This window comes from Rhyacophila brunnea, unplaced genomic scaffold, assembly GCF_057557595.1.
Source record: "Rhyacophila brunnea isolate RB1 unplaced genomic scaffold, BYU_Rbru_1.0 scaffold_2, whole genome shotgun sequence".
In the NCBI taxonomy this organism is placed as follows: Eukaryota; Metazoa; Arthropoda; class Insecta; order Trichoptera; family Rhyacophilidae; genus Rhyacophila; species Rhyacophila brunnea.
This window is the reverse complement of record NW_028232859.1, coordinates 9,313,495-9,334,587: the sequence shown is the minus strand read 5'-3', so window position 1 is coordinate 9,334,587 and position 21,093 is coordinate 9,313,495. Positions and strand designations below refer to the sequence as shown.

At 33.5% G+C, this 21,093-nt stretch overlaps 2 protein-coding genes across 10 annotated transcripts; one reads left to right on the top strand and one right to left on the bottom strand.

Annotated features, from left to right (window-relative positions):
• Window positions 1–839: 839 nt before the first annotated feature.
• Window positions 840–15,992, bottom strand: Surf4 (Surfeit locus protein 4). 4 transcript variants are annotated; one of them, XM_085946650.1, is made up of 5 exons: window positions 15,856–15,992; window positions 6,641–6,904; window positions 3,629–3,859; window positions 2,624–2,803; window positions 840–2,146 (listed from the first exon to the last, which is right to left on the bottom strand). In XM_085946650.1, exons 1-5 carry the CDS (start codon window positions 15,904–15,906, stop codon window positions 2,060–2,062), a joined length of 813 nt encoding a protein of 270 aa, XP_085802776.1. In that variant the 5' UTR covers window positions 15,907–15,992; the 3' UTR covers window positions 840–2,059. The 4 variants fall into 4 exon arrangements, with proteins under 4 accessions (XP_085802776.1, XP_085802777.1, XP_085802779.1 ...); XM_085946651.1 differs by lacking the exon at window positions 15,856–15,992 and adding an exon at window positions 9,278–9,435; XM_085946653.1 differs by lacking the exon at window positions 15,856–15,992 and adding an exon at window positions 9,274–9,412.
• ubl (Ubiquitin-like protein 5) lies at window positions 11,013–19,701 on the top strand. Of its 6 annotated transcripts, none has more exons than XM_085946658.1 (4): window positions 11,015–11,272; window positions 11,667–11,798; window positions 16,383–16,586; window positions 19,097–19,701. In XM_085946658.1, exons 3-4 carry the CDS (start codon window positions 16,409–16,411, stop codon window positions 19,138–19,140), a joined length of 222 nt encoding a protein of 73 aa, XP_085802784.1. In that variant the 5' UTR covers window positions 11,015–11,272; window positions 11,667–11,798; window positions 16,383–16,408; the 3' UTR covers window positions 19,141–19,701. The 6 variants fall into 6 exon arrangements, with proteins under 6 accessions (XP_085802782.1, XP_085802784.1, XP_085802783.1 ...); XM_085946659.1 differs by having other exon boundaries at window positions 11,138–11,272; window positions 11,678–11,798; XM_085946656.1 differs by having other exon boundaries at window positions 11,013–11,798.
• The last annotated feature ends 1,392 nt before the right edge of the window (window positions 19,702–21,093 follow it).

The window sequence follows — 21,093 nt, the reverse complement described above, 5'->3', positions numbered from 1 at the left end:
CACCACAGAGCGTTTTAATGGTACTCGGAAGATAACATCTGTTATTTTATGAGTAGCAGAAAAATGCATCACGTAGCGGAGACAGAGATACAGCGGTTCTTGAGCTAGGACATTCCATTCCATATTAATGTGGTGTTATCTATAGGATTGCATTTATAGTACGACTATTCGGTTTCTGCAATACCGCACTGTGAAACTCAGCCCTTATAATTCATAATTTCCTTAATACAATACACTAAATAACATTCACAATAGTTAGTAAATAAAATTTTAACCAACTATGGCTGACTTTGTTGTAAAGAACATAATTCTACATTTGCCATATAAATTTGAACCGGGAACAAGATTCTAAAATATGAAATGACCTCCAGCAAAGTATTAAACCACAGTTACATTATGTGCAGATAGGAAATTTCAGTTATTAACAAAATTCAAACAGTATTACATACTTCATTATGTCTGTGCACATTTACAACACTGCTAATTATAAAACTTGAACAATGTCATTTCATTAAATACTTGTTTTCCTGCTATCATATCATAAAGTTGAAACATTTCAATGTTTCAATAGATACGAATAACTATTGCACAATGATAAATAATTATATGATTTAAAATATTTAGTTTATCTAGAATTAGTTCATGTATTGTGGCAAATAAAATAATTCAAATAATCGGAACAGCGTATTATTGCACACATTCATATCCTTATTTTACAATATCTTCTTCATTCAAATGAGTGTAGAACACAATTTGACAATGTTACCATGTATGTAAATTTACATTTCCAACAAATGTCTCTATTCAAAATTACACGACCATCCTAAAAACAAAATTTTCCCCCGTATTACAGTAACTCCAATAACATACTAAAATAAATAAAAAACAATAATACCTGATTACTGTATTTCATTCAACACAAAGACAGCCTGCATCATATTTTTTTACCAGAAAAAAACAAGAAGTGCAACCTGCTTGGGTAAAATCTCTATTGGAATTACCATAGCATATCAGAACAGAGATGTCATTCGTTACCTTTAGAATAAATAAAATATACATCCATTATCATATTATTATTATAGTCGTTGACAAGGTGCTGACAACAGTAACTTAAATTGAGCCATAACAAAAATTTTATCCATGGTTAATTTAAAAACTTATATTAAATCTTACTTATTTCTATGCAAATTTGATTCCAATAATAATTTCTTTTGGCACATGAGCACCTATTTCATTAAACGTACAGTTCCATGGCTATTTGTATATACTATATAACTGACTCTGTTGGATAAGATTCATTATAGTTTCTCCGAAAAAAAAAAATCAACACATTAAGTACAGAGATCAGACTGCATATTAAACCACATTTCCATCAGGCACTTCTACTTGTGCAAATAAGTGTCTGATATAAAACATTAATAAGTATTTAAAACATCAGAAATAGCTTGAAATATACAGTCAATTACTAGGGATATCTATTTAGTAGTTATTCTATACATTGCATATTTCTTAAAAACATGATAAACTTATCAATGTTATGTTTCAGGTGGCCATTTTGAAATCTACCAAATACATTCAGTTAATTAGTTGTAGGTTTAAAATGTATGTCAAATATCATCTGAGTATTAAGATAGATTTGAAAATAGCTGACCGAGAAGAGTCATGCTATTCAAAGACTGAAAACGTGCCTTGTATGTACATGATGTATATAAATTTCAAGCAATTTATATTGTTTATAAATAGTTATTGTGATTTTACATCATTTTAAATACACATTATATGTAAATTGAAGTGTCAGATATGGGCATGGCATTATGGCGTAGTAATTTTGAATGCAGACATTATAACGAGACAGATTGACAAAACGATAACAATTTATATGCGAAACAAGACGATTACAAAAAAAAACCCAATGCAGCAGATTTCTTCGGCCAGGAATCCATTGTCTAATAATTTATTAATTAGTTGCTATGTAATAATTATAACGGGAGTACGTGGAGAGTTCACGTTCAGTCGGATGTTTGTGTCGTATCTCCGCTACGTCGATGGTAATCGTTCATTACCATTTCTTTTTGTGTTCATCCATTGATACGCCTCCCGGTCCGAGGGACACTATCATAAGCAGACCACCGATCACAGATAGGGTCTGAAAATATCAAAAACACATCAGAATTAGTAAAAAAAGTCTCAATCTTCCAATATTTGTAATTTCTACTTTTGAATTACCAATGTAAACAAATATGTATGACTGACAAAGTTTAGTGTGCACTATTTGTCAGATCTCAACAGCCTACCTCCACCCTTCACCACTACTATATTTGCACCCCTTAAGGGCTACATAATGGTTGAACTGTGGGGTTTAAGGATGGTCGGCCAAATCAAGCTATGGCACTGGATCATCCAGAATACAAAGAATGGTCGTTCGCAATTCGCCCGACCAATTGAGTCTTTGCACTGGATCATACGCACATTGAAAAAAAAACATGTATCATTTATCCGACTGCTGCACCGAACTTGCAACTCACGGCTTCATAGATGGCAGCTTTACGAACTCAGCCATCGTGGGTGCTTCTGAAACCAATTTTTAAGTATTTTATTCGTTGATTTTGTTTATCAAATTTACCTGGAAGAAGTCATATTTGAGAAAATCTCTAAGCGGCTTATATGAGGGAATGCTCCACCACGCGTTGTGGTAGAAGTTCAGTAATGTGAGCATCGCGACTAGGATCAGCGCCGACAGCTTCGTCTTGTAACCAATTGTCACCAGCACCATCAAGATGCTGCCGAGAATATCTTGAACAATCTGTAAGCGTTGACAATAAACATGAAAAACAAAAAAGTATTTTTACCTTCAATAGCAAATAAAATTTGGGGTATAAAGTACAATCGGTAGATAAAGGTACTTTGATCAAATTCAATTTTTAAAGTAATATTATGCAATAATTCCTCTATGAATAAGAAAATTTTTCAATATGCATTAAATTCCACAAATTAGATTTTTTTTGACCATGTCCGATCCTAATGAGATCATATGGGCCACCATTAAGTTGAGGTTTGTATTAACAAATTTGTTTTTATGAGAAATGAATGTTAGCCAATTGCTCAACCTATTAGGTCAATAATCTGGCTGCTAACACATTAAAAAACAATGTGTATTTGCCAGATCCAAGATTCGAACCTGGGACCCATGACATAGAAAGCCGACATGTTAGCAGCTCGGCCAATAGCATATTAACAGACATCATATTATTACCTCAATTGATCTATTTATTTTTATTCCACATAATAATTATGTTATATATTTGATTCAATGGTCCTATATTTATCCAATAATTGATATGTGTTTACCATTAGGCATTATGTCATTAAACTTTCGATATTAAATCTGGCAACTAATAAAAACTAGACTTTCTCATTACTCGTTTTTCAATTTATGGAATGGTGATTTACAATATAAATCTGAGTTTAAGTAAATAAAATAAAGATTGTGGCTTATATATTATGTAACGTAATTTATTATAACATAAGAAATACATAATTCAAAGTAAACTTTTTTAAGGAAGGTTAAATATTTTCATCAAATGTTAACGGAGTCATTAAAGAACCGTGGTTTTGACAAAATACCAACCTGTAGGAATGATAATTCGAATCGGAGTAAAGTGATGAACATGAACGCTAGGAGAACACGTCCAGTCAACTGAAGGATATTCTTGGGCTTGTTGTCACCGAGGGACGGCACCCCTGCGAATAAACTTCTTCCCTCCACTCGAGATTCCGCAAGGACTAATAATAGTGCACCAATCAGAGCTAGGTTTCTGAACAGGAACTGGATATCCCATAAGATGCTGTACGCTAATGTCTGAAAAATAAACAAATACACATATGAAACAGGTCCGGTAAAAAAAGTCACATACCAGCGCAGGCCATACATACATAACAGTTAAAAACAATACATTTTTCTCCAAATATTTTTTCAATTTAGAAACCCTAAAGTCCCAAATTTTATAATGAAAAGATACACACCATGAAAATGATTTAAAAACAATAGAATTTTATTATGTCGACCATCAACTCTATTCCAGCAGTCATGCTTACAGTTAACATGAAATTATGGGCAACCTTACGCTGAAAAAGGGTATGCTCATTATTTATTACTACGGCAATATTGTGAGTACGCAGGTGTTAAAATTTCATGGTATAGTCTATCTATCGTAAGAAGTCAGCTAGTTAAATCAGTCATTATCTTTTAAGTATTGAACATCGATAAATTTGTCAATCACATAATTTGACATGAATTCGCGACACTGTTACGACACTTTAATAACTTTTTCTTAATTGATGTAATAATGTAATAAAGCAAATCAAAAATATAAATCATTATAATGCGCTTACGCCGACACTTGCATTGAATTGATACGTTGTAATCTTGATATCAGATACCAAGTGGTACTGCACTAAATTCCATTGGCCAATGCGTGATAGAACTGTGAAAATGGGATAGTATAATATATATTCCAGCTATATGCCATCCTAATGCAGATCAAGTATAACAGTAAACACAACTACTATAATAGGATTACTAAAGACAATCCTATAAATGCAAAGAGCAAATGTTGTTGGTTTTTTTTTTTGTTAACACCTCACAGGCCATGATGCCCAATTACAGTGGTGTAGGTAATGAACAAATCACCTCAACCTCACCGGGAATCAAACCTGGAACTTCTTTTTTAGAAGAAGTGAGTAAAAGAAAAAACAATTAGTGAAAAGAATGGCATTCACATTCCTCCACATTTTTTTCAATTCTCGGTGAGTCACTCCCATCCGAATGCAATTATCTGTAAGTCTGTTTGTATATATTTACTTTTAACCACCTTGATAGTGGAAAATGTTGATTCACATAAATAGGTAGAACAAAACAATGTCTTCATTTTGAGCGCAATTCGAACTAAAATTTGATACTTTTCTGTTGGCACGAAAGGCCATTCAGATTCTACAGTTGAGGCAACAAATGTTAAGCATTTCATTGCAATTTAGTTCGAGAAATATTTCATTTCAGAGTCCAATAATAAAATTTGAGAGGCAAATTTATAAATGTGATAAAATCCTACGCGAGCTACCGAAAATGCCGCCGTGACCGTTTGGCAATCACTGATTTATATGTATATGCAGTGTCCCGACACCAGTGTCTCGTGTGAAACGGCTCTTAAGGACTAAAAGATAAACCAACCACATGTACTTAACACGAATGATTAATTATTCTCGTACAAATAAAATGCAAGCCGCAATGATCAGTACCTACATTATCACTCATTGATAAACGTCTTGGCTTTGATAGTAAAGCATAATATTATTAAATTACAATATAAATAAACAAGTCGTTGATCTCTATTTGCACACAAGTACTTATGATTGAATCTATTATCTATTTTAAGTGTGAACTTGATAACATTATTTCTTCATTTTAATATAAACCACTTCTGAAACTCTACTCTAATAATATACCAATTTAAAATTTATGCCAGTCTTATAATTTCTTGCCGTATCGTTTACCGAAGCAAAGAAAATAATTTTTTAATTTTGATTTAGTTGATTGATTCCTTTGACTGTTTTATTGTTTGAGCAACCTTCGTAGTATTACCAGTGGCGGCTGCTCTAACATCATGCCAGTGCACTGCACTCCTTGCATTTTTTAAAACATCGCTCAACATGTCATTGTCATTCATACAGTACCAGTTATCACTCACTTATCTCAATATAAACCGTACACCTATTTAGTACGAACAGTTGAAGTTTTATGTGTCTCATACGTCAGATTAAAGAACCAATATGTATAACTTACAATAGTAATGATTTATAAAAGAAAAATAAATGAATTCATTAGTTTTGGAAGGCGATCATTTTTGAGAACGGAGTAAATCAAGAAAGATTTAATTCGCTGCATATGTTGATCATTTTATATAACTTACACAGACAATTCCAGACATCCCGAATCAAGTTATATACATTTTTCATTTTCTTTTTTAAAGGGTAAGCAATTGGTTGCCACCAGCCTTTACCAAATACTACCCTTGGATTTCTTATCTAAAAAAAACACTAATTTCTATTATGACATTGAACATTTAAACAGAGTTTCTCAGTAAAGAGAGCACACGTATTTATCTAATTCCCATATTATGGTTATACCCCGTCTAACAATATCATTGCTACACATTATCACAATTACCTGAATAGTGGCAATGCAATAGTTTTTTTACCTCGGCTATAACTACTGATAAAAATATTACAATATATTCGATTATGATCTAATTAATGAAAATGCAAACAAAAACTATAAACAACTCTGAAACGAATTACTAGGAAAATGCGATGATTGATCCACAATAACCAGTATATAAAATTTGATTACAAAATTATTTTTGATGTGCTTTCCTATCACTCTATTAAAATGTCTTTTTATGCTATAATAAAAGAGGGTGACGACTCAAAAATGGTTGGAACCCCTGCAATAGTAATTCTTCAACTGTGATTTTTTATTGGCTGTAGGGACCGCATGTTTGTGTTTGTCAAGAGTCCTCTGCACCAGTATATAATAATAATGTAATCAATTTGTACGATATTTATTAATAATGCCATTTATTACCTGTAATACAACAATGAAGAAAAGTACTCCACACGCGATTTCGACCTTAAACCTCGCCAGGACCATGATGCACCCTCCGAGCTGTCCGACTAAATTGACCAGCACGAAGAGCATGGCGAGAAAACTACCGCAGCCCCATGACATGTCCATGTACTCCCGTTGCTCGTTCCACTGGAACCACATCCGGAGACCGTCTTCCAGGAATGTGGAGATCAAGCATAATCTGGCTACTGTTGGCAGGATGTGTTTTCCTTTTCGGATCACCTGAAAGATAAAAAATAAAATAATGGTAAATTTTGCCAAAAAAAACAATCAAACTCTAAAGATTTGCCCGTTCATTGTAATGCAATTATACAATGTCAGTTCTCCCCTCGGGTTACCTTCCTACTAAGCTACTAACTAGAGGCTAGGTGCAAATATAATTACAACAAAAGTTGCCATATTTCCAGGGATTTGACATTTACAACAAAACAAATGCATTTTTTTTTACAAAAATTTATAAAGCACATTTCCTTGCCCCGGAAGTATTGCAGAATGAATTTACATGGTTAGGCGAATTCGTTATATCAAGATTCATTTTTATTAATATTTTTGTCTGCTATAATCTGCCATTATTTTTACTAGTTGAAAGCACAAAATCAAGCTCTATAATTCGCCGGTATTCAATTGTCAAATTCAGTAGTCCGCCGCGTACAAGTATACAACGCAGATGAGACGGGTTTATTTTGGAAACGTACGTTCATCGTGAAAAAAGTAATGTACAAGGGAGGAAAGTGCCCAAGGACCGCATCACAATTATTATGCTGTGCCACAATGCAACCGGGACACACAAAATGAAGCTTTTGGTCATAGGGAAAGCCAGGAATCCTAAGCCATTCAAGAATATCTGCCTCATTGAACAACTGGTTGTGTCGAGTGATTTACTATTTAATATTTAGTTAATAAACTTAGTCTATAAATATGTATAATTTAGTAAATACTTGATTTTGATTATAAATAAAACCGTAATTTGCTAGTACAAATTTCTCAAAAAAACTATTTTTACGAAATACCTGTTTTAATTTTTACCATATTTTGTACGCATGCACTATAATCCGCCGCTTTCACTAATTGGACACTTTGTCTGGTTTTTTGGGTGGCGGATTACTGAGAGAGTACTGTATTATTATGCATTGACAGAAAAAGAGATACATAATTTAATTCCTACAAAAATAGCATGATAATCAGAATTGCACATTAATTTTTTTACTATGGTCAGGTCTATAACAAAAATAAATGATTACCATATCTAACATAAATTATAATTCCTTCAAAAACTAGTGACCATAATATTCTCTGGCACAAATTTTATAAAAAAATACGCTATTGTGCCACATTCTAATTTATGCCGTGTTACACTTATTCATGATTATTTAAATTCCTAATTCATTATTTATGATGAGATTTTTAGTAGGCCATAAGACATGATGGCAAGAAAAACGGAAATTAAATTAAATTAATTAAATTGATATCACATTATTATCTTGTAGGAATGTAAGTATTTATTTGACGGCAGCTATGTAAAGTATTTCTTATCATAAATACCACAAAATCATAACGTGTCAAAGGATATTAACAAGTATCACTATAGACACAAGTACACTAATATTATATTATTACTTAATTTGGACAAAATCATTTACACAGTTCTCTTATCTGATTTTTACGACAGAGAAAAAAAATGAGGATCTTAAACGCTCTTAACGCAGACATTCGAGGCGGCTCCAACTTAAGGTGAATACTCCACTTGCCTAAGGCACGAAGCTTTCAATTTGAGACATTTTTTAGATAATAAGTAACTATTTTAAAAATACTTAGTGTAAACCTACTTAGGAAAATATAAAGTGAACACATGATTTATAAAGTAGATACATTACTGATTCACTCCTAAGCAGGGGATTTCAAAGCCCACAGGGTAGTTGTATCGAAGAATACAGGGATACCGGTATTGCAATCCCTAATCATCAGTGATGAGGCACATTTTCACCTCAATGGGTACGTTAATAAACAAAGCTGCCATATTTGTCATCGTACTTCATCGAAAATTATAAAAGAGCGACCATTACGGTAAACCGGGTAAACGGTATTCGCTATAAGCAAATGATAACTGACGTTTTCGTTGCGGCCTGAATTAGAATATTTTGATTTCGAAAACATGAATGGGGCCACATGCCGTACGGCTTGTGAAACACTGGCTTTAGTGCGTGTAAAAAAACAAATTCATACTAGAACTTGGATAATCCTTTACAAACAAGAGTGAAATAATACATTGATAACGACTTCTAGGAGATCATAGAAGTCATTGTTCGCTCATGGAAGTGCGGTCTAAGTAGAAACAAATGTACAACATTTTACATATGTCGGTTCTGTGAGCAGGTATGAGACAACAGTCGAAATATGAGAAGCACACTTTAAATTTACAAATTTACCATAGAATTTCTATCACGGCGCAATTCACTCATCAAGTGAGTTTCACCTGCCAGCGGCTAGTGATGAGTGCTAATTTCAAGGATGTAACGTATTGTTGCTAAAATTTTCACCACTCTCACCATATTTTTAATAACTATTTCTCATAATATAATATAAATAATTACCAACATTATATTTAAATAGCAATAGCTTCGAAGGGGCACTGGTCATTTTCGTTAGGAACAGTTTCTGCTTGATTTAAATGAAACGCCACGCACTACAGTCGTCTTTGAAAACATACAGAACAAAAAGTGTGTAGACCACATCATCTGTACACAAAGAGTGTTGCATGTTTTACTAGTAAACATGTGAGTAAACACTGTGAAGTTGGCGATGGTTTATTATTGGACATAGTTATGCAAAAAGTAGCCAGTCCACAAAAAATTTAAAATTAGAAAATTGATATAGATCAGATGCGAGAAGGTTTTCTCTACATTCTGCTGAAAATAGCCAAGCCGGAAAAAAATTATTCTTGAAATAAAATACTATTTACAATTTGACATTTTACATTTTTACATACATTTCTTATAATCATGTTGTTACTAAAGTGCCATTATCTCAGCTCGACATTATTGTGGACTGACTACATTCTGCATAACTACCTAATAATATATTATCAGGCTTTTATATGCAGTCTTGTAAATACATCATCATTATCATTGGATCCTAAATCTGATGTGAATCTTCGACGCCTCCCTGCAGAGATTTTTATTTCGGATCTAATCGCTACCCAGTCCAATTAAAAATTTCCATCCCCTCCACTCAATTATTACTTGGAATTTTTCAACTATAGCCCTTTCCCACATTGTATAGTTCCTTTTCTATCTACACCACAAATTATTGACAATATTTATAACTTACATAAACGGAAATGTATGTTCGGTAAATTCATGGTGAGAAACACATTGTATAACTTGAAATCATTTTAATTATTCTGACCATACTGAAAGTCGATTCGATATAAATATAAAAGAATTCAAGTTATAGACATATTATTTTAGGAAAACCGATGCTTTAATTGTAAGTCAGCATTTATATACAAAAATCTTTATATGAACTTCAAAAGAACTTATTAAACTAAATATGATTTCCAACAAACACCCATTTTATAGTGGTTTTTTTTTTTTAAATGTAAGGTTGAATTTTAATATTTGTTAACATTGAATTTCGAAATTACCTATCAATTTCTATTTTTAATGTTTTTAAATACGATATTGACTAAAGAAAATATCAGAAAATTTTATTATAAGTATTGCATGATTCATATTCGGCCGCTAAGCACTGCTAGCAGCATTACGTTCCCCGTTAATAAATTCACATCATCCACTTTCAATGCTTGTTTTTCAATAAAATTACAATCTATTTGTCCCATTAGGTCATGTCAAAGGCCGGAGAGGACAATGAGAAGGTCCCTTCAGATGAACTGACCAAATCAAGAATGCCATGGGTTTTCCACTGACACACGCCATGTGCCGCTGAATGCCGAAGGGGCCAGAGTCAAACGGTGGAGAAGGCTGTCATACAGTGAAATCATCCAAACGATGCTAAGTAATGACATCCTGACTAGTCTCTTTTGTGCCTTAAAATGCTGATATGTAGGACAACTATAGTGTTCTGCACACAGACAATGAAAGTGTTTCATGTAGCTGATATAATTCTTCACATAACTTTAAATTGAATTTGACCAAGACAATAATTGATCAAGCATTGGTGTGAGTGAAAATAATAAATTAATAATGCCAATTCAATTGAAAGTTATTTCGTTGACAGTACGCAACAAATAGTGTTATTGAGTAAACATAATTGTTCACCTGTGTTGATACTATTTGAGTACGAAATATGCACGCAAACAATGCATGCGTAAGCAGTTTTCTGAATTTTAATTCAGTTGCACACACAAAATTAAATGTCACTCAATACCTATTATATTTCACAGGATAGATTGTCACTTTCCCTCTACGGATTGTGTGACAGATGTGAAAAAAAAAGATAATAGAATTGACAGCACTTTTATATAGTATTTTATTATTTAATGTTTTCGATACAGTGTTGCCAGTTGCCAACCGTACCATAATTAGAGTATTATAGCGCCTGTACACGTGCATGGATTTACTGGGACCAATAGTGAGTAAATTAAACTACAACGATAATAACTACTGTTTGCACGTAATAGTGCTGATTGTCTCGCCAATCTCATTCTTCAAGCGTAAGCGAGACGCGTTGTTGTCATTGTATGGTGCTATTTGATAGGTTGTAAAAATTGGTAAACGTCAAAATGCGCTGCGTGGTGTAGTTCATACTTTTTCCAGCAGGTTCGCCACTATCGTTCTACTGCGTTCCAATTATCGCATGAAAATTCAAAAGCTTCTGGACTTTTTTGATCTATGCATGCAATCTTGCAACTCGCACAATAATACGTGTCGACACATGCATTTTCTTGTTATGGTCGCGATAATAAATAATGTCAGCAGTAAATCCATGCACAGGATGTAATAGTATAATTTTAATTTCACAAAAGATGTAAAATAGGTACTATAATTTGATGCCAAATATACTAAAAATTCTACAATTCTTACACCTCTGTACTATAATCAGCAAGAAAAAGATGGCAACAGTGTTTCAACATCACATCACGTCACATGAGCCCACGGTAAGCTCGTCTCTGAGGCAAAAAGTGTGCAATGTAGTATTTAAAATGTTATCAGACAGATGCTCCCATCCCATCCCATAGCACATTTTGAACCAAAAACTAGTACCAGTCAGCAAAACCTGTGAAAATATATCAGAACCAAACGAAGATAACCTCACGCATATCACGCCACACCACCAACCTGACAGATGTTAGAACATTTTTTTTTTCATTCAGAAAGTTTACACATTTTTTAGTCACAATTTCTCACATATTTTTTATTTTAGTGGTTTGGGTTTGAAAATGACAGGTAATTGACACAATGTTTATGTAGGACGTAGGTTGTCGGTTTTTATTATCGAATGTTCTGGTAATTTACAGCACACGACTGTGATAGTAATGTGGTTCTAGCATAAATGGCATGTTTGATGTGGCTTATTGCTCTCTTCACACACATATCTTCCAAAAATTGATTGGATGACTTCTACAATGCATTCGATTTATTATATTATTCAATTATAGTAATACGGACATTGATTTACTGTATAGGATAAGCTTTTAACTAATTTTGCATACGTTTATGATTTTTGACATTTCACAAAAGCCATCCATTGGTCGGCTTATTGGTATGAGACCAGTGATTTTTATTTTGCTAAGGTACAGATAAGCTAAAACTAAACATGGACTCTGTACGACTTTCACGTGTAGGTGTCTCTATGAGCAAATTTTCAAACATTGTTGAATAGTGACTGTTGTCATTTCAGCTTGCCAATTTAATGCAAGTTAGTTTAGACAGAAATAGAATAAAACTAATATTTTATACCAAAATTATAAATACCAACACTATTTAACACTACAAAATTTTTACTACAACAGCATGTTGTCCTCCGAGATTTTCCTACAAGTTATACTGTTTGAGAACATTATTATACATACAGGTAACCCTCGTTCATCGCGATTCTGGCAAGTGCAAATTCATTATATAGCTATGGAATTTTAACAATATTTTTTCATCCCGCACTTATTTTGACTTGTACCACCTGCCAGGGAATCATCATAATGAGTGAAATCATGTGCGCACTATCAGATTATTTGACAATTGTCGACAAATTTTACATAATAAGTGCAGACAGGCCAAGCAGGGAGAACTATGTAGATTTTTTTTTTAAACGCGGAATAAAATGAATGTTATTTTTTCAGGTTATATTACCTAGTTTTATTTTATGTATGACTATTTTGTTATTAATTTGGTCTATTTTATTAATAAAGTGTATTCATATTTTAAATTGCTTTGCTTTTCGAATCTTCCGTTGATCACAAAATACCGCTTATCGTGACCATGTTTAAAACGTATCCCCCGCGATGAATGGATTTCCTGTATCGGACTGAAAAAACCCAGTGATAATCGACGATACCGAAGATGGGTTTTTAGCCCGAAACAGAAATATATAAATGTAAATGACTTAATTAAAGTATAATTATTAACAAAAATAACTTTGTTTCGAAACCATTATAATGGAGTTCTACCACGTAAACGCCAGTTCAATTAATAAATATCAGAAATATTCATTTACAAATACTTAAGTGAATGACACGTTTTCTGATTTCTGACCCTACTGAAAACGTTAGTTTCTGCAAGTGACACTTTACTTCTAGGGTCCAGATTTTATTAAAAGAGACATACAGTCGAATTTGGTTTTTACGAGGAAGATGGGACCGACTGAATTTGCTCGTTATAAGCGGTACTCGTTATATCATAAAATAGGTATTTTTAAATGAGACACAACAAAAAAAAGTCGAAAACAAAAAATCTGAAAACCATCGTAAAAATCCCCGAAACAAACATGGCCTTCATAAACTACAAAAGTAGTTGTTTGTTGTAATGAACGCTGGTGGGTACCTACGGACTTTGCAAACCTTGGATTTTTCAACCATATGCGTGGATCCTTTTTCATTATAGTCGGCAAAAACAACAATTAGGTAGGTACTTAGACACTTAACTAGTGTCATAAACGTAATCTGATGGCGGCATCCTGTCCGGTCGGATTTTGTTGGTTTTTTTTTTTTTTTTAGAATTATTAATAACCATGTCCTTGCTTTTTCGTACAAGGTGGTTGTTAGTAATTTTGAACAATCACAAACACCCAGGCTTTGAGAAAAACACATAAATGTTTTTGTCATGACCGGGAATCGAACCCAGGAACTCTCGGGTGGAAGGCGAGCGCCTTACCAACTGCACCACGAGAGCCGCCTGGATTTTGTTGGTTAGGGTCGAAATGTTTTTAAACGATCGACACATTAACAGTATTTTAGCTCGGTATATCTGATAAGTTGCTCGTTATAACAGTGAATAAATATAAACGTATGGAGAAAATCATAAACCAAAATGTCAACCAATGTTTCCTCATTACATCCGAGATCTCGCTATGTCCGATATCGTAATAACCGAGTTCGACTGTATTTTTTTATATCTTGCGATTTCTGAGTGACTAACTAATTATTTACCTACTTAGCTGTTTATAACCGTAGATTTGAATACCATACCTAATCATTTTTGCATTTGTTGATAATAATTACATTAATGTTGCTGATTGCACAAAAAACTGTGCTACCTGACATCGAATATACTTAATAATATAATGTCGACATTTAATTATTATTACCTATGAGTAGGTACACATTATACCACAGGGATGGCGAACCTTTTTACGTACACGAGCCAAAATTTCCCAAATATTATTTTTTGTTTTTTCGAGGAGTTCAAGCAGGAAAAAAATGAAAAAATAGTTCAAAAATTGTAAGCAATTGCGTTCTTGAGTATTATTACTTATAATACCTACTTGGTTTGGTTCTTTACGCACAAATTAACGCCAACATTTCTCGGATCAGAAGAGGCATCCTCTCGCTACAGTGGTCTCGAGCATTGTAAAATGATTGTAAATCGATCAAATTTAGAGGTTCGCGACACGGCTTAACCCGCCTGCTGATGAGGTCAGTGCTATAATATTATTATGTGTAACGCATAAAACCTAAGGACCCATCTATGCAATTTAAATTAATTATAATGCTTATTCTTCAAGAGTATCAGCTGCCTGTTATTTTTTCTACAATGGGATTTGTCATTTATGCATGCATCCGTTTGTGCATCGATTGATAAATATTATTGGTAAACATATTATTAAAAAACCGAAGAATATTATACAATATATATTTAGGTATTTGTAAAAAAAATATTTTAAATTATATAAGTATCTATTTTTTCTCTTCCAACACAAAACATTCGCGTGCCATGCAAAATCATCTCGCGTGCCATAGGTTCGCCATCCCTGTTATACCAATTAAGTAGGTACCTATCTATTTGATTATGGATAATGATGAATAATAATTATTGACTGTGACAAAGGCGGAAAAGATTTAGAGATCAAATATTTATGAATGTCACTTTAGTGCACAATATTAAAAATTTAAGAAGAAACTTTACTTTTAAAAATAAATTACTTTCTCTGCTGTTCGACAAGACGTATACCTATGACAGTTGTAAAAATAGAATTCGATGCAAAACTATTGGCTGAAAAAATGTACAGGATACTTTAGTAAAAGGCGTAACATATTTTCCTACCTACTTCAACATTTTATTAAAATCATCAAAGTGCATCTGACCAAATAAGCTGACACGTAATCTATCGAGAGATAAAACCGATCAGTTGTATTTGATCTCGCACATTTTAAGTGAACATATGGGTTAATCTGAATAACAGAGGCATAAAGTAGGTTAGAAACCCCAAATATTCTTCGGCAATGACAGCTCTGCGCGTCACGTATTTTCAATGGGCCAAAGAAAATTCCAACGTAATGTCAAGGTCTCGGCAATGAAAATATAAATTAAAGAAAGGTAAAGCAGTCAATTGAAAATCGAAACAATCGAGAGTAAACACACTTTTAGTAATGAAAATACAAGTTATAGGTGACGTGACAGAAAAAATCAGCGGCAAAAGTGAAATCTTACATAAATATGGACGTATTTTTTTAAATACACACCTAAGTAAATAATGCGTCAGTTTATTTATCACTTAATTACCTGGTCGGCCACATCTTCTGCATTTGTGACATATTCAGTTGGGAGTTGCATTTTTACACGACACTTACACTACTCACGGAGAAATTTTACTAGCGAAACGAACGAGTGATGTGGATAATCATTTATACATTCCGGACAAAATGGCAATTGAATAAAACAAGGTCGTCACGAAGAAAATGATAGGTATCTAAACGTAGACCATAAACCGATAAAAAATATTTTAAAATATTAATTGCAAATATAGTAACCGATATATAAATTTAAATGATATGTTGTTTAAATAATATAAGCACCATTATGATAGGACAATACAAAGTCAATATGGCGCATGAGTGAAAGCTGTCAAGTCGCGCTCGAAACTTGTTTCGTATTTTGACATAGGTTAGATTTTTAACGATACTTATGGAATACTGAATCTAATTAATGGTCCTATTGCAAAATTTGCAAGGTTATCTTCATGTTTGCGCTACATCCAATTAGTAATTTCCCAATCATTTCAATAAACCGTGAGTTAACCTATCTTTCAGACTTGCAGTTGTAAACAATCAAAACAATGCTGGAAATAACATGCAACGATCGCCTCGGCAAGAAAGTCCGCGTGAAATGTAACCCAGACGACACAGTCGGCGACCTGAAGAAATTAATCGCAGCCCAAACAGGAACCCGAAGCGACAAAATAGTTTTGAAGAAATGGTACACAGTCTTCAAGGATCACATAAAATTGGCGGATTGTATCCTTTAAAACGCATTGTAGACACTAATGACTTATTACACAGTACCAGTATTAGGCTCCAAATATACTAATTGTAATTTTTGGGCTAGAATAAATAGCTCAAGGATCTCATCTAAAAATGACTCCCAAGCTATACCTTCCTCTGCTGATTTGGAAGTCACCAAAGTATAGCAAATTGCATTCATATTACTACTGTGTCACTGTCACACTCCATCCTCATAATATTTATGTTATCATCATGTCCCGCGCCTGTTTGCTCTATTAGCCTTGCAGCGGTTAAGTCATTCTCATAGGGTTCATGGCAACAAGGCTAAAAATGTTGTCATGAGTGACCACTATCCGTTTTGACTACTTTGAAGTTGGCTGCACAATACCGATATAATAGAGCCTGTACGGATCCTATGTGGTTCTATGCTGCCTCACAAAGAGGTTTCTTAACAGATTTTTATTTTACGAGAAATGGATGTACCTAAGTCACTCAAAAATAAACATGTGAATTTTTTTCAGACCCACGACACTATAAGCCTGACACGTAATCGCACGGCCATTGTATGCATTCGGTGTCTTAAACTGTGACAGTGTATAACCTATCCAAAATTAGCTAAAATCGAATCCTATAATTATTATAAATCAATGGTTCATGGTAAACTGGCCGCCTCGACAATCGAGTACCAATCAACAACTAAGTAAGTAGGCGGCTCTCGTGGTGCAGTGCGTAAGGCATTTGCCTTCCACCCGAGAGTTCCTGAGTTCGATTCCCGGTCAGGACACACAATATTTATGTGTTTTTCTCAAAGCCTGGGTGTTTGTGATTGTTCAAAATTACTAACAACCATTTGTACGAAAAAGCAAGGACATGGTTATTAATAATTAAAAAAAAAAAATCAACAACTAAGTTATATTTCAATTCCAGGATTATCTTACCATTTCTTTGTTTACTTTATTCTTGCTGCATTATTGAGGGATGGTTAAAAAGAAAAATCAAATGGTGTACCTCATTCAATTGCCTGTAAATAATATTTACTAAAATTACACCTATCCGAACTTTAAATATTATTTGTGGGGAAATAAAAGTGGTGAATATGCAATTATTATTTTGCAGTGTCATAGAGTTATTCAGTTTCTTAAATATCAATAGTGAGTTAGGTAATAGTTTTTTTTGTTACGCTTGTGAATTTGTCCGGATACATTCTCATAAATATATATAATTCATGTAAGAAGCAGGCTAAGAGTTCCAATTTCTTTGTTAAAGACCCTTTCTACTGCAACTCAATATGATTGTTTGGTAAGAATATCATTAGATATTGTATAGAAAGAGACAGCAATCTTGGAGCAAGGCAAACGAGGTGAATGAATCCATTTTCTTGAGGCCCGTAGTGGGTTGTGGGGTGATGATGGCTTAAACACTAGCTCCGGTACTCCTAGCACTAGTAGCTGTTTCTGACGTTCTAGTCAATACCCACTTGCTTCCAAAATCTAGAACACTGATAGTGAACCCTTTTCCACAAGTGTGTCAAGTTATGAACAAAAATCATTTTTAAAAGTCACGTGTCAGTTAAATAAAATAAAAAATCAAATATGTTTTTACATTAATGTTGATGTTAATTTACTTATTGGTGGTTTATAATTTTGGAGATTCTTAATGGTACACAATATGCTTCTGTGAAATCATTATCAAGGCCAAGTATGTCTTACTTTCATTTGATATAATTTATCGTCGAATATCAATAATCGTCATATTATGTTGATCCAAAAATGTGATCCGAATAGTGGCTGCTAATTCGAGTATTCTGCACGTTGGCCCATTGAAAATGTATCAATAATCTTTATATTCGAAATGGTGAATGTACTTATATTATATTTTTCAAGATTTTTTTCTTATGGGTGTGTTTTTGTGATGTTTCAAAATTATTATGTATGTTCAATAAAGGATGTCACAACTTTAAATTTTGTGAATTATTCGTTGAATAAAAAAATAGTTTGATTAAAAATTATTAGCAAAAACTTTTGAGAGATCCTGACTCCGGCTAAGTACCTATTATTGGTACCTTAATTCAAACCACAAAAGCTGGTCGCCAATATTAATAAAATATGATATCCTTCAGTTGTATAGCTATTGGTTGATTTCGTCGTAATTAGGTATGGTGCAGGTGGCTAGCATATTGGCCAGAAGCCATGTCCCGCCCGGCACATATATTTTTTCACAAATTTTTCTAGCGGTTGAGATTTTATGTGTTTCCGAATTATGTAGAGTCCGTATTCTTTATGCTGGCATGCAGTTTTCCCCCCGCTTCAGCATCTTAACACTGCATTCCCTCTCGATCCTTCCCATTGAAAACTTGCAGCAGTCGAATGCGATGACACAATGCTTTCCGTCCGTGAGCAACGTGACGTGAACGCCAGCTTAAAGAATACGGACTCCATGTTCAAACAAACAGGTAATTTCTATTTTAATATAAATAATATGAATATAATGTTGAAATAACTTCCTTGACCATTGGATTCTAGATGAGATTCACGATGGCATGAATCTCGAACTGTATTACCAGTAAGAAGAAAACCATGAGAAATGAGACATCACACTTGTAAATATTATCATCATAACTAATTTTAATTTACGAAAAGTCTCAATTTAACGTGTCCACCGAGGCCCCGATGTGGAAATTGGCGAGTATTTTTTTTAAATAAATTGTGCTGTGATTCTACAAAACATATTATACCGGTATCCTGATATTTAAAGTTACACAATTTAACAATGTATCAGATGGTGAAACCAGAAGTATAATAATTATATAACAACTTATTACAGCGAGGGAGATTTAAACTAATCTAATTTGGTGTCAGTTTTACACCCATTTTTGTCTTTATCTGTTAAAAATTGTGACTAAGTAACAATGTAGAATTTAATTAGTCTTGGACATAAGTTACTTGCACTAAATCAAAAAAATGTAAAATAAACAGAACGCTTAGTTAATAATAAGTGCAATGTTTGTTTCAATTCATATTATGTTTACTTTATTTCAAACATTATTTTTTATGAATACTGTAACTTTTTAGTGTTCCTTATTTATTATTTTTGTAAACATTTAATATGTAATAAAATATGAACTACATATTGGGGTCAGATTTTTTATTTGCAAGTTTCAATTTTCACTTCATATTATCCTTAAGGTAAGTACCCACCCCACGCATGTTCTTGTTCGATCGAACATGACTTGTAAGCATGCTCGTCGTTGCGTACACACGCTCGAGCGGCTCGACACAAGATGCTAATTCAAAGCGCACACGTTAAGTTATGTTCAAACGAATTTTTGTCGAGCATCGAGCACGAATTACGGACTTTGAATCTTTTTCACATCGAACAAAAAAGCATCGAGCGAGATGGTACACACGTTGAGACATGTTCGAATGAGCGTAAAGAGCAAGAACGTGCGTGGGTACTTAGCATTATGTTAATAAGAGGCAATGAATCAGCTGTTCAATATTTCTCCATTATTACTCCTTATTACTCCACTCCGATGTGGAACCATACAATGCAGTACGCTTTTAGACTGGTTACCAAGGGAAAAACATTACTAACACCTTGAATCCTGGTAAAGAATTTTGATTGAAAAAATTATGAAAATTTCATTTACGAGTGAAGGTTTTGATTCCAACCAATGACATTATTAATGGACAACGCACTCAATACAGTAGCTAGCAAGTAAATTCGGGCATAGCGACATTCGCACATGTATAGGTAGACATCACGCAATTTCCATTATGCGATATCACGCATCGGGAATTTATAGCAATATCACCTTTATTGTAATGGTGTTAGAACAGTGTTTCTAGTGTCAATGTTCATTTGAGAGAACCACTCGGCAGACCCGACAAAAAGCATCAGGAATTTATAGCAATATCACCTTTATTGTAATGGTGTCATTCGGCAGACCTGACAAAAAAGTGCATGTCATTTTTTTTTCCAGATGCTTCGTCCATATTAATGTCAGTGATTCGAACACACTCCGGCAGGCGATATCATGCATCCGTCATTAATAAATTATAAACTATTCTATTATAATATACTGCTTGCGGGTATCATGTCAGATTTTTGTGTTATCACTGTCACCAGAAACAGAACACAGTGGCAACCCAAAAATTAAATACGATATTCTATTACAGTATTATACAATCAAACCCCATTTAAAATTTTTGAAAGAGCTGACAAAAATCAGCATAAATAGCAGGTAAATGTTAGAATTTTTTTACTAAATCATTCAAATTGGTTTGGTGCATTTTTTGACTTGTTTATATAAAACTCTTTCAATATTATAAATTGATTTGAATTCTTCTGGTATTATTTGAAGATGTAAACAAAAATAAAACAATTTAACTTATGTACAAGGGTTGTCCAAGAATTAAAGACCTTTATTCATTTTTGGCGATGGGGATATTATTTCTCAAAAGATGGCAGCACTGGCGTGTAGCGTAGACTTTCCTCTCCAGAACGAGTGGTGAGCTGG